Raw genomic sequence first — 14819 nt, forward strand, 5'->3', positions numbered from 1 at the left:
AATCATGGTTAATATGGATTAAAATTTTCATTTGCTGCTGTTTAGGTGGGAGGCTTCCTGCCAGGAGTACAAGTTCTTAAGCCTCACTATTGTAATTATTGATATTATTTGATCTTTTTGTAATTGTGGATGGAGAATTGAGACCTTATGATATCGTCAGATGATGCAGAATCAGAGGGGAGAAGATAATTAAATGAACAGATGGACATAATTCAGTCTCCAACTTAAAGTATTTAGTCTTGATTTTACGTAATACTTTGATTTTATGTAAGTATTAACAGTTAAAGAGCAAAACCAAGAGAAATTAAAAGCAGAGAAGTAGACTTGTTTGGAGCTTAACAGATTCTCTATAATACAGGTTGAGGAACCAGAAAATTTAAAACTCAATAATCAGTACTACTGTTTAAACTTGAGATTACAAGGCTGTTTCCATTATAAATCTGAACAAAGTAATTGATAGGAAAATATGACTACAGGAAATAATGTTTTGTGGGTTGCAGGCACATACAAAAATAAGATTTTAAATACTACAAATATTTTCAATTATATCATCAGTTATATTCAAACTAGAGTTGAGAATAATGAGGGGGTGTGATTGAAACATATAAAATTCCAAAATGGCTGGACAGACTCGATGCGGAAGGATTTTTCTGCTGGTTGGTGGTCTCTATTTGAGGTCTCAATCTCAGGATTTGAGGTAGGCCATTTAGGACTGAGATGAGGAAACATTTCTTCGGAGGGTGTTCAGCGTGTGGAATTTGCTACCACATAAGGCTGTGGAGACCAGGTTACTGAGTATATTCAAGAAAAAGTTTGATAAATTTTTGGGCAATAAAGGCATCAAGGGGTTTGGAAAGAAATAGAGAATATGCAATTGGGATAGAGGATTGGCCATGATCATATTGATTAGCAGATCAGGCTCAAAGGGCCCAATGGCCTATTGCTGTTCCTAGTTTCCATGTTTAATGTGATTAGACCACAGATGGAATATTATGGTAACTTCATTTTGTGTTAATTATAAATCAGTTTTGTTTAATTATATGTAGATGGAAGGCATTAAATGGGATTCACTTATTATTTTTTGTTAATTTCACTTGTTAATTATTTTGGAGACCTCATCTTGAGATTTCCTCAGGAGCTAATTTTTTTTATTTTCTTGGGCTTTTTTGGTTTTCAGAGGCTACCTTTTCATTCTCACTAACTGTTACAGTGGATGATACAATCTCATAATAACATTACCTTTTGAATGTTGAAAGATGAGTATTTGGACTCACACCACCAAAAATCATCAATCCTCTGTTTAACTTAAAGCCACAACACACAAAGAAAATACTAATTTCTTAGACGTGACTTTATTTAAACCGGCATAAGGCAACAGGCATAAGTTAATAATAAAAAGATTTTTTTCAAAATAACTCACACACTTCTACACACCAAAAGTCATCACACCTACCAAAGACTGGCGAGGTTCATGCATTTCTACTGCATATATACAAAGCTGATAGCTTTTAACCAGGCAGTTACTACTGCTTTTATTGCACCTCAAATTTGAATCTCTGATTAAAATTTAGCCATTTAGCATTGTTTGTTACAACAGCAACCACCAGTTTATTTTCTCTATATTGTATTTCCTGAACTGGTTTCTGGGATGTCAGGACTGATGCAAGAAGAGTGACTGGAATGGTTAGGACGATATTCACTGGAGATTAAAAAAATGTGGCTGGGATCTCATATGCACCAATAAAATTCTAACAGGACTGTACAAGGTAAATGCAGGAAGGATGTTCCCATTGACAGGGAGTCCAGAACCAGAGGTGCCTAGAGCCTCTCTGCTCCTATGATGCTGCTTGGCCTGCTGTGTTCATCCAGCCCTGCAAGCCTCTCTGCTCCTATGATGCTGCTTGGCCTGCTGTGTTCATCCAGCCCTGCACCTTGTTGTCTCGGATTCTCCAGCATCTGCAGTTCCTACTATCTCAGAACCAGAAGTCACAGTTTAAGAATATGGGGAGTGCCATTTAGAACTGAGATGAGAAAATTCTTCACCTAGAGAGTGGTGAGACAGTGGAATTCTCTGCCATATAAAGCAGTTGAGGCTAAAACATTGACCATTTTCAAGAAGGAATCAGATATAGTTCTTAAGGCTCATGGGGTCAAAGAGTATGGGTGGAAAGTGGGAACAGTGTACTGAGTTGGATGATCAGTCATGATCATATTGAACAGCTGATCAGGCTTGAAGGGCTGAATGGTCTACTCCTGCTCCTTTTTTCTATGTTCCTGTGTAACGTTTGTGGCTTTAAGGTAGGAATTTCACATTCATTTGCAAGGAATTCATTACTTCAGTAATTTTAAATTTTTAGCTCACAGTTAGTTTGTTCGTTCATTTGTTGACTGGAATAAAACTGTTTGCTGTGTTTTGCAGCTTCCATCTCCCCTTTGCTGTCTGCACTTTTGTACCTTTGCAACCTCCTTTTTCTCTCCAAGTAACATTCTCTCCGCTCCCCCATTGCAGCCTCCCTCCCTTCCGCTGATGTGGAGACTCCGTCTCACCCCCAGCCCTCCTGCAACCTTCCCACACCTCCCCTCTTGAAGCATTTATTTATTCTCTGCCCCTCTCACAACCTTCTCATTTCACCCTTGCATCACCCATTTCTCTGTCACCTTGCTGCTCCCTCTCTTCATCCCCATTCAATTTGAAACTTCCTTCTCTACCCCACCCCTCTTGGAGTGCCTCCCCAACTTCTTTCAACTTTCCTGCCTTCCTCAGTCCTGGACCCCACAAATGAAAGCTCTGGGACAGAAAGCTCAGCAAAAAGGTTTTCATGTCTGCAACCTCTTTGCAAAAAGCATCCCAGCCTCAACCTTGGATAGCACCCAGTCCAACCCTTTTGGGGCTATCAGAGGCAAATTTACCTGCCATTACCTTACATTTTGAGCATTGAGATAAAGAAATATTTATTGAAATCGTGGTGTATGTTGTGTTAGGAACTGAATTCTTGCAATGTTTCACTCTAGAAAGGTAAGGCTGAGTCAAGATTATCCTCCATTGAATTGTTTTCTGGATAAAACATTAAAACTATGTCAAAGCTAAGTGTGTATGTGTGTGAGTGTGCTCTGACAACAGAAATTCAGTTAAAACAGAAGGATGACAGGCTCTAGCTCAGAACAGAAACTGAAGGAACTCAAATTCTTATTTCTTAATTTATCAGGAAACAAAGGAGACACTGGTGATCTAGGACCAAAAGGGGAAAATGGAGATCCAGGTAGAGTGGCCAAAGCTTCTATTGCTGTACCCCTGCTTTGTATCAAGTCTGTTTCTTTAATTATGTGTGTGATTAATGGCCTGTGTATATTCTCTTCAGGCTTACCTTGTGAGTGTGGCCCACTAAGAAAGGTAATTGGAGAAATGGACATTCTTGTGACACAATTAACAAATGAACTCAATTTCATTAAAAATGGTAAGTTTTATCACTTATACCAAGGTAAACCTCTTTGCCTATAGTGCTTTACCCCTTACTGTCAGATGATGTTTACTTTGCCTTTTACAGAAGATGATTCAGTTATTAACCTTTCAAACTAAACCAATTGCTAAGTACAAACAATTGTACATTTAGGGTTGTAATCCATTTGCCTTTGATGTATAGTGCACTATAAGATGTTGTACGTTGTTAAATAGAGTTAAATACAGTTGTTAAATTAGGGTTTCTGTTCTGGGTACAATTGACAATCTGAGTGCAAATTGTGCTTAAAATTCCTGTTTTTCTGAAGTTACAGGTCAAGTTCTCACCAAATTCATTTGCATGATTACAAGTGCAAAATCTTCCATGAATGGAGGAAATGGAGCAGTGTAACAGAATGTTATTATTTATTCTTCTCTTGCATTAAAACATTAAATTATATACTTAACAGTGGTAAACTGATTTTTTAAAATAGCTGTAGATGAACACTTCCAATAAGTGTGAGGTCCATCATCTCAAAGAAAACCAATTTTAAATTGCTGAAAATTACTTAAAAACTATAAAGAATCATTTAGAGACAACAAGGTGCAGGGCTCATTTGCACTCATCAGTTCCTTTCTAAATTAGCCTTCATTTAGTATGTAAAAAATTTTGAAACAAACCACTAGTGTCTACGCTCAAAAGACAGCTTAATTTGAAGAACCTCTTTGAACAAGCGCAATCACGATTTTGATCTGGGGTTTTGTCAAATTTGTGGACTGACTCAGCTACTGTCTGATCTTTTTTGAAAACATTATTAAAATTAAGGAAACTCAATTTAAACTTTATAAAACTTGCTTATAAAATCTATTCACCTTTTGCTGATTTCAGTGCAAACTGACAAAAACTCTTTGTTATGAAACTAAGTATAGAGATGTTCAGAGGTTCCAGGTTTAAATCATAAAGTTTTAAAGTTTTACCATATGAGTTTTACCAACTACTTGGCTCATTGCAATTATCCTGCTCTTTGAAAGAATTATTTATTTAGTGGCATTTATTTAGTCTTATTATTCTGAAAATATTAATTCACTTTCTTCCCACTGTTTTTATTCATTCACTGGGTGTGGGTGTTACTGGCAACGCCATTATTTGTTGCTCATCTTATTGGCTCTTGAGAATGGTTAGCAATCTTCTTGAACTACTGTTGTCTGAGTGGGATAGGTACACCCACAGTTCTGTTAGAATGGGAGTTGCAGGATTTTGACCCATTGAGGGAATGGAGAATTACTTCCAAGTCAGGAAAGTGTGTAACTTGGAGGTAAACTTGCAGGTTCTGCCATTGTCTTTCTAAGTTGGAGAGGTTATGGCTTTGAAGTCTGCTGTAGAAGGAGCCTTGGTGAATTTCTGCAGTGCATCTTGCGATGGTCTGCTCTGTGTTGGTCATAAACAGACTGAATTAAAGGAAGTGGATGAGGTGCCATTCAAATGGACCACTTTGTCCTGGATAGTGTAAAGCATTTTGAGTGTTGTTGGAGTTGTACTCATCCAGGCAAGTGCAGAGTATTCTGTCAGACTCCAGACTTGTATCTTATAGATGGTGGATTGGCTTTCAGGTGTCTAGAGGTGAGTTACTTACATTAGAATCCTGATATGTTCTGTAACTTCATAAGGTTCCCATGTCCTAATTATGCTCAGTTCATAATTAAAAATAAAATCCTCGTTTCTCCCTTTCCTCTTTTGGTGACGATCTCAAATTTCTTGCCCTCTAGTTACAATTTCACCAATAAACAGGCTCAAACGGTGTAAGTTGGACCAGATAAACTAAACTTAGGAAGATATAGATGTCACAATCAGGTTATAGTGAATGATGGTATTGTAGTGGTAATGTCAATGGATCCAGAGGCCGAGGTTAATGGGCTGGAAACATAGCAAGTGGAAATTTAGTTAATTACTAAATTGAATTAATTGTTAAAATTCTGGTATTGGACGCTAGCCTCAGTAATGGCGCCGTATGAGATATCATCAATCGTGGCAAGAACTCATCTGGTTCACTAATGTCCTTTAAGGAGTTAAATGTGCTGTCTTTATGTGGTCTGGTCAATATGTGACTCCAGATTCTCAGAAATGTGATTTAGACTTAACTTCCCTCTGAAATAGCCGAGCAAGCCATTGAATTGTAACAGATTGCTAAAAATAAGTGCCAACAGCATTGTGGGAGTACCTTCACCAGATAGATTGTGGTGCATCAAGAAAGCAGGTTCTCTGTTATCTTCTCAAGGAAAATTAAGAACGGACAACAAATTTGCCAGCAATGCCCACATGCCATGAAAAAAATAATAAAAAAACAAACTCTGCGGTATGGAGTTTTATGTTTCCTATGTAAGAACATGCTTAAACTCATTAAATATACTCATTTTGATTGTTCCCTTCCTTAAAGACATAGCAGGCTTACCAGCTTAAATCATAGTTTGCATGGGGGACATATGTATCTTTGTAAAGCTGCTTATATCTTATTAAATATAACAGAAATCAAAGTGCTCACTTTTCAGCACTGCCCTCCCCTGCAGCTGTTGCTGGAGTACGAGAGGTAGAGAATAAGATTTACCTACTGGTGAAGGAGGAGAAGAGATACACAGATGCCCATGAGTATTGTCGTGATCGAGGAGGACTACTTATAATGCCAAAAGATGAAGCAACCAATAGCCTCATTGCTTCTTACATCAGCGAAGCAGGTCTCAGCAGGGTATTCATTGGTGTTAATGATCTGGAGGAGGAAGGCCAGTTTGTCTTTACAGATGGGTCACCCCTGCAGACCTTCAACAAGTGGCGTACTGGAGAGCCGAACAATGCCTACGATGAAGAAGACTGTGCAGAGATGGTATCTTCTGGGGGCTGGAATGATGTCACCTGTCATATTACAATGTATTTTGTCTGTGAATTTGATAAAGATGCTCCTTAATTCAGCCAGGTCCTGATGTTGTAGCATTATATTATTCCACATCCACGATGGAGAAATCAGTATTAGTTTTAAAAGCTATGATACCTCAATGGGGGAATGATTAAAACCACCAGAATTTTTGTTTTATAAGTCTCATTTTCACTCGCGTTCTTAGACGTATGATACAAGTAGGATAATATATTGAGTTTTAGCAGAACCATTTTCTTGTGCTTTATAATTTCAATGAACAAGACTAGAGGTAATTTGACATTGGATGACAGTTTAAAAGGAGAAGATCGATGAAGTCAATGAGAATGAAAATTTCTGAGATTTGTACAATGGGTTATTAATCTGATATTACCTATTTTACACTGTCACAAACAAAATTACCAGTCCAACCCCTCTCATTTGTTACTTAACTTTCTCCTTCCTCATTTGCTCTTGGTTGGATCTTTCAATTTATGTTTCAAAGCTGTAAATGACAAGCTATTTCTTGCTGTTTTAGGCTAAACAATTCATAACCTGCTCAAAATGAACATTAAAGTGAGCTCTATTGTGATTCCTTTTCTTGCCTTTCTGTGCAAGATATGAGTGGTTAGAAATTGCTATCCTTATTTTCTACGTATTTTAATGTGTTCCTATCACAGAATTTTATGCAATAGAATTTCAGAGACACCAGGAAACACGAAAGGTGAATTGCCTGTATCTGTCATTGTGCCCAGCATTATATTTGCTGGCCCAGAAACAGCTCTGTGACAATGACTGAGGACTTTGGTTCACTATCTGTTGTCAGGAAACTTCCACCCATTGGGATTGTACTGCTGCAGCAGTATAATCAGGGAAGCTCGAGAGGTTTGAACTAGAAGAGAACAGATATCTTAGAAGGTTGTGAAGCTGGAGGAGATTACAGAGAAAGCAAAAGGTTAGATTATGAAAGAATTTGAAAAGGACAATGATGAGAACTATACAATCAGAGCAATTTTAAACAGGTGGAAGTGCAGAGTTCGTGGCTGAACAGGGCTTGGTCTGGAACAGGGCCAGCAGAATTTTGAATGAATTCAAATTTAAAGAGGGTAGAATGTGGGAATGTTAGTCAGAACTATACTGTAATAGTCATGTTTAGAGGTAACTAAGGCATCTGAATGATGGTTTAGCAGTAGATGATCTGAAATAGGCTGAACTTGAAAATATTATTGAGTTGGAAATAGGTGGTCCTAGTGATTAAGAAGCATGTGGTTGGAAGCTCAAGTCAGAGTCAAATATTAAACAATGGTTGTAAACAGACAGCTGCCAAGGAGAAAGATGGAGTCAGTAGCAAGTGAACAGAGATTGTAGTGAGGGACAAAGATATTGGTTTAAGTTTCCTCAATATCTAGCAATCTCCAATTAGTTTCAATATGTATTCCCAGTGTATAGCACCCTTATCTAGTGGCTACTTTTACTTTACCCCATCTGTGCATTGTGACTCAGCAATTTTAACTCCTCAAGATTGATATCTGAATTCTCTGGTATGTGTACTAATGCTTCCATCAATTGGTGAGTGACGTAGACACTAGTTTGCTTAGGGTCTGTGACAGTTCTAGTGGGCTCATTTCCTAGGCCTAGTACATAGAAGAGGTTGCAGATGTTTTAATGGCGGCTCCACAAGACAGCTTCAAACAGAGTCTAATATTTCTCTGGTTAAGGTTATAGCAATGATTGGGAAGGATAATGCAAGAGCAGAATTGTAGTAACCCTGAGCTTGGCAGGAAACCTATGATTTCAGCATCTCTATTCTTTCAATGCACATATAGACAGAAGTATCCAGGGCAGCCACCCAAATGGAAATGAAAAGTGTAATCATTTCTAGGACCTCGTCCAGTTTGAATTTGTTATTATACAATATCTTATTGTACCTTCTGAACTGTGTGATGTATTTGGTTACCACAAGTTCAACATTAATTTCTGTGATTCTGTGTAAACAAAATATGTTACTGATTTCCAAGTTTCATTAACATAGGCTCACTTTATAAATCCATTATCCTTTTGATGTAGTTTCTGGTAACACTGTAAAAGACGTTGACGAACCCAGCATCTCTGTACAGCTGTGTACTCAATCTACTGCTGGCATTGTGTAATTTGGTTTCAACTATGATCAATTCTACTGATTTTGCCAATTTCTGGTACAACTGATATTAAAAATGTTTAGTATCATGATAGGACACAGTTGTCACTTTTATATTGATATCCATGTTCAGTTGATGTGATTTGGTGAAGATAATACACCCTAAAATAACTTAACTATTTGTGTTATCTCTTAACAATAATGGGTAATCTAGTCTAAAAAAAACAGTAATATGAAAGTAATTCATAATTATAGCATATTGTGTTTTCATTATAATTAACCACTTTGCAACACTAAACATGATGACATGGCATAATAAAATCATTGATCTTATCCAGCCAAGACTGAATATCTAGATTGTCCTTTAGCCTTGTGCTACTGGACAGAACAGTGCAAAGTAGAATATATTTGAACAAAATATGTAATGAATATTGCAATTAATTAAAATAACCTTTTTCATTAAGGAAAAACAAAGAACTGTAGAATCTGGAAATCTGAAACAAAAATAGAAATTGCTGGAGAAACTCAGCTGGTCTGGCAGCATCTTGGAGAGGGATACAGAAGGGGTGAGGGCAGAAGTGCAGAAGATCGGTGATGCATATTCCTCTGCCCTTCCTTGTCAGCCTTCTGCAAGAACTTTTCCTTCCAGGACACCCTGGTCCACTGCTCCCCACACCCCCAACACCTCCCCACACTCCCATGGCACCTTCCCATGCAATCGTAGGTGTCACTTCTGGTTATTTACTTCCTCCCTACTCAATATCCAAGGCCCCAGACAAACTTTGCAGGTGAACCAGCGATTTACCTGCAGTTTACTTAATGAAGTCTACTAAATTTGTCACTCACAATGTGGTCTCCTCTACGCTGGGGAGATGAAATGCAGATTGGACAACTGCTTTGTAGAACATCTGTGTCCTGCCTGCAAAAATAACCTTGAGCTTCTGGTTGCCTGCCACTTCAACACACCACCATGTTCCCTGGCCAACATCTGTGTCTTGGGCTTGCTGCAGTGCTCCAGCAAAGCTCAATGCAGACTGGAAAAACAGCATCTCATTTTCTGCTTGGTGACCCTACAGCCTCAGGACTTAAATATTGAGTTCAATAATTTTAGAACCTGAGCATCTCCTCCCATGTCCTTACCACACACCAAGTCTTACATTACATTATCAGCTACTAATGGTTCCCATTAACAGTTATTGATTCTCCCAGACTGACCATTACCCATTCTTTTGTCTGCCCAACTGCTGTTCTTTCTCTCTCTCTAGGCTCCACCTTCACCTATCATTTCCTTGTTGACCCCTCTCCCCCCTCTGCCACCCCATTTTCCGCATATATACCAACACCTTCCTAGCTACAATCAGTTCTGAAGAAGGGTCACTAAACCCAAAATGTAAACTCTGCTTTCTCTCTATAGATGCTATGAGGCCTGCTGAGATTCTCCAGCAATTTCTGTTTTTGTAGCTTTTGTCATGCTTCCTTACTCCAAATTGGAAATGAACCCATGTTATTCCTGTAGATTTTACAGATTGTATTATTGTTTAGCTTTTATTGTATTGACAATTTAAAGAAAGACTGAGGGTCTGTAAATTTATGAATGGCTTTCACACAATGGATACAAACAGAATATTTCCTTCTTGAGGAAGAGCAAAACCAGAGGCCATCATTGTAAGATAGTCGCCATAACATCCAACTCAGAAGAAACCTTTTCACCAAAAAAGGGTCAGAATGAGGAACTCTGTATCATGCACAATGTGTGAATCATATAGAATTGCTGCAGTGTGGAAACAGGCCATTTGGCCCAACAAGTCCACACTGCCCCTCCTGAAGACCATTCCCCTGCATTTCCCACATCTAACCCACACATCCCTGGACACAGCAGGCAATTTAGCTTGGCCAATCCATCTAGCCTGCATATCTTTGGACTGTGGGAGGAAACTGGAGCACCTGGAGGAAACCCATGCAGACACAGGGAGACTGTGCAAACTCCACACAGACAGTTACCTGAGGGTGGAATTGAACCTGAGTATCTAGTGCTGTGAGACAGTAGTGCTAACCACTGAGCCACTGAGCCACTGTGCCACCCCAAATACTATAGCTACATTTAAAGGTAAGCTAGACAAACATATGAGGGTAAAATGAATATATAGTTCCAATGAAAGACAAGAAAAGATACAAAGGGGCTTAGAACAAAGAATAATACAACACAGCAACAGGCCCTTTGACCCTCCAGGTCTGTGCCAACACATTTTGCCCTTCCATGCTAAAACTGTCTTCTGTTTTAAATGAACCATAATCACAGCATCAAGTGTTTGGCTGAAAAGCCTATTTTACTGGGTATCTTTTCTGATTCTGTACAATACTCCAGTATTTTATGCTTGATAAAATGTCACTTTGTCTCTTGAGTTCCTTCAGACATGCAATGTCCTCGCTTATGTCACTGAAATGAATGTATGTGCAGCAAACATTTCAGAAGGCAAACAGTATATTTGTCTCTATCGCAAAAGGATTTGCGTATAGGAGCAAAGAAGTTTTCCTTCAATTGTGGAAAAGATTCATGAGGTAGTGCCTGCAGTATTGTGTGCAGTACTGGTCCCCGTAGCTAAGAAAGAATAGAGGGAGTGTAGTGGAGGTTCCCCAGACTGATTTCTGGGATGGTGATCTATCCTACGAGGAAACTGGTATTGTATTCTCAGTGATTTAGAAGAATCAAAGGTGATCTCATTGAAGCTTACAAAATTTTTAAAAAGATAGACAGAGTATATGCAGAAATGGTGTTTCCCCTAGAACAAGGAAACACAATCTCAGAATAAAAGGCAAGCTGGTGGAACTTCTTCACTCAAAGGATGGTGAATCTTTCGAATTCTCTTCATAGAAACATATAAATTAGGAACAGGAATAGGCCAGTCAGCCCTTCCTACTTGTTCCACCATTCAAGATGACCATGACTGATCATCCAACTCAGTACCATGTTCCTGCTTTCTCCCCATTCCCTTTGATCACATTAGAACTAAAAACTATATCGAACTCCTTTTTGAAATTATTCACTATTTTGGCCTCGACTGCTTTCTACTGCAGGGTTCCATGGAAACTCAGCCAATGAGTTAGTTTAAGTCAGAGATTGATAGATTTCTAGTCACTAATGACATCAAGGGAAATGGGGATAATGCTGGGAATATGGCTTTGAGGTAAATGGTGAATGATGAATTAGAACAGCAAAGTAGGCTTATGATGGGCTGAATGGCCTACACCTATATTCTTTTATTTTCATGACATTTGTACATTCACCTAACAGCGATTACCTCTTATATTTCGTGACCTCCATTCTTAGGTTATTCATATACCAACAATGTTGATCTTACTTTTCCTTCAATCGCACATGAAACTCATAAACCTTTCCTTTGCTAAAGTTACTGGCAAGAATCACGATCGCAAGGCAGTGCCAAAAATCTCTCTTCATCCTCAACGGTTATAAACCCAACACTCTGCACAATTTTATTACTACTATGATATCTGAGGACAATAGTACTTTTCACATACACATGGAGCAAGAAAGGTTCTAATGAAACGTCTTCAACCTTAACTGTCAACCTGATTCCATTCTTTACAGATGCTGACAGGTTTGCTGACTGTTTTCCATGTTTTTCTGTTTGTAATTCATATTTCCAGAATCTGTACTTCTTTTTTCCTTTGACTTGTGTGTGTGACTTCCCTTAAGCCTGAAGTGGTCTGGTGTTGATAAATACAGCTAGCTTTATGGTCTTACTCAAACAGTCTTGTTGAGCCAACAATATCAAGTTTATTGCATCACTGCAACTATTTACAGATTACATGAATATGATTAGCACGATTATTATAGAGACTAGTAGGAACACATTAACCTTCTGTATGTCTGATTCCAGCTCCTACTTTACTCTGACCGAGTCCTCATGACATCATCACAGTAGGCGCTGCTTAGGGCCCGCAATTGAGCATTAACTCTTTCAGACCCATATACTTCTCCCCAACTTTCTTTGGTACCATACCAGGATTGTTATACATGTGTTCAGATCTTTATGTTATTTTACATTTTACTACCTCATCTCAACTTTCCCACACTGACCACTGAATGTATTTCCCACAATGAACACCAGGAGTATTTCCTGCACAACTGAACACTGGGTATACTTACAGAGTCATAGAGTCATAGAGATGTACAGCACAGAAACAGACCTTTCAGTCCAACTTGTCCATGCCGACCAGATATCCTAAATAAATCTAGTCCAATTTGCCAGCATTTGGCCATATTCCTCTAGACCCTTCCTATTCATATACCCACCCAGATGCCTTTGAAATGTTTTAATTGTATCAACTTCCACTGCTATCACTACCCTCTGCATGAAAAAGTTGCCCCTTAGGTCCCTTTTAAATCTTTCCCTTCTCACCTTAAACCTATGCCCTTTAGTTTTGGACTCCCTAACCCCGTGGAAAAGATCCTGTCTACTTACCCTATCCATGCCCCTCATGATTTTATAAACCTCTATAAGGTCACTCCTCAGCCTCCAATGCTCCAGGAAAACAGCCTATTCAGCCTCTTCCTTTAGCTCAAACCCTCCAACGCTGGCAACATCCTTGTAAATCTTTTCAGAACTCTTTCAAGTATCACAACATCCTTCCAAAGCAGGGAGACCAGGACTGCATGCAGTATTCAAAAGTGGTCTAACCAATGTCCTGTACAACCGCAACATGACCTCCTAACTCCTATACTCAATGCACTGACCAATAAAGGCAAACATACCAAACGCCTTCTTCACTATCCTATCTACCCGTGACTCCATTTTCAAGGAACCATGAATCTGTACTCCAAGGTGTCTTTGTTCAGCAACACTCCCCAGGACCTTACCATTAAGTGTATAAGTCCTGCTCTGATTTGCCTTTCCAAAATGCAGCACCTCACATTTATCTAAATTAAACTCCATCTGCCACTCCTCAGCCCATTGGGCCATCTGATCAAGATCCCATTGTACTCTGACATAACCTTCTTCAATGTCCACTACACCTCCAACTTTGGTGTCATCTGCAAACTTACTGACCATACCTCCTATGTTCACATCCAAATCATTTGTATAAATGACAAAAAGCAGTGGACCCAGCACCGATCCTTGTACCACACCGCTGGCCACAGGCCTCCAGTCTGAAAAGCAACTCTCCATCACCACCCTCTGTCTTCTACCTTCAAGCCAGTTCCATATCCAGATGGGTAGTTCTCCCTGTATTCCATGTGATCTAACCTCATTAACCAGACTAGCACATGGAATCTTATCAAACACCTTACAGATGTACATATACATCATGTCCACTGCTCTGTCCTCATCAATCCACACCGCTGGTCACAGTCTGAAAAGCAACCTTCCACCACCACCCTCTGTCTTCTACCTTTGAGCCAGTTCTGTATCCAAATAGCTTGTTCTCTCTGTATGCCATGTGATCTAACATTGCTAACCAATCTACCATGAGGAACCTTGTCGAAAGCCTTACTGAAGTACATACAGATCACATCCACCGCTCTGCCCTCATCAATCCTCTTTGTTACTTCTTTAAAAAACTCAATCAATTTCATGATACATGATTTCCCATGCGCAAAGCCATGTTGACAAACCCTAATCAGTCCTTGCCTTTCCAAATACATGTAAATTCTGTCCCTCAGGATTCCCTCCAACAACTTGCCCAACATCAATGTCAAGCTGACCAATCTATAGTTCCCTGTCTTTCCCTTACCACCTTTCTTAAATAGTGGCACCACATTAGCCAACCTCCAGTCTTCTGGCACCTCACCTGTAGCTATTAATATACAAATATCTCGGCAAAGGGCCCAGCAATCACTTCCCTTCCTTCCCATAGAGTTCTCGTGTACACCTGATCAGCTCCCAGGGATTTATCCACCTTTACGGGTTTTAAGATGGCCAGCACCTCCTCCTTTGCAATATGGGCGTTTTTCAAGATGTTGCTATTTATTTCCCCATCTTCTCTATCTTCCATATCCTTTTCCACAGTAAATAATAATGCAAAAGACTCATTTAGTATCTCCCCTATCTCCTGTGATTCCACACATAGGTGGCCATGCTGATCTTTAAGGGCCCCTGTTCTCTCCCTAGTTACCCTTTTGTCCTCAATGTGTATTTCCTATACTGAGCTCTGGGAGTATTTGAAACAGAGTGTATTTTCCATAGTGAGCACTGGGAATATTTCACACAGTGTGTATTTCCACACTGAACTCTGGGTACATTTCAAACAGAGTGTATTTCCACACTGAGCACTGGGTATATTTCACACAGAGTGTATTTCCACACTGAGCACTGGATATATT

The 14819-nt window shown here is 39.2% G+C and overlaps 1 protein-coding gene across 2 annotated transcripts in view; it reads left to right on the plus strand.

Annotated features, from left to right (window-relative positions):
• colec11 (collectin sub-family member 11) overlaps positions 1-8573 on the plus strand; it is a 28305-nt gene extending 19732 nt beyond the window's left edge. Inside the window, exons 5-7 of one of the 2 annotated variants that reach the window (XM_020516818.2) lie at positions 3207-3260; positions 3360-3455; positions 5984-8573. In XM_020516818.2, coding sequence (XP_020372407.1) covers positions 3207-3260; positions 3360-3455; positions 5984-6393 — 560 coding nt within the window. In that variant the 3' untranslated portion in view covers positions 6394-8573. The remainder of the gene's footprint in view (positions 1-3206; positions 3261-3359; positions 3456-5983) is intronic. The other variant, XM_020516819.2, reaches the window with a different exon arrangement.
• Positions 8574-14819: the final 6246 nt, after the last annotated feature.

This window comes from Rhincodon typus, chromosome 5, assembly GCF_021869965.1.
Source record: "Rhincodon typus isolate 14 chromosome 5, sRhiTyp1.1, whole genome shotgun sequence".
Lineage (NCBI taxonomy): Eukaryota > Metazoa > Chordata > Chondrichthyes > Orectolobiformes > Rhincodontidae > Rhincodon > Rhincodon typus.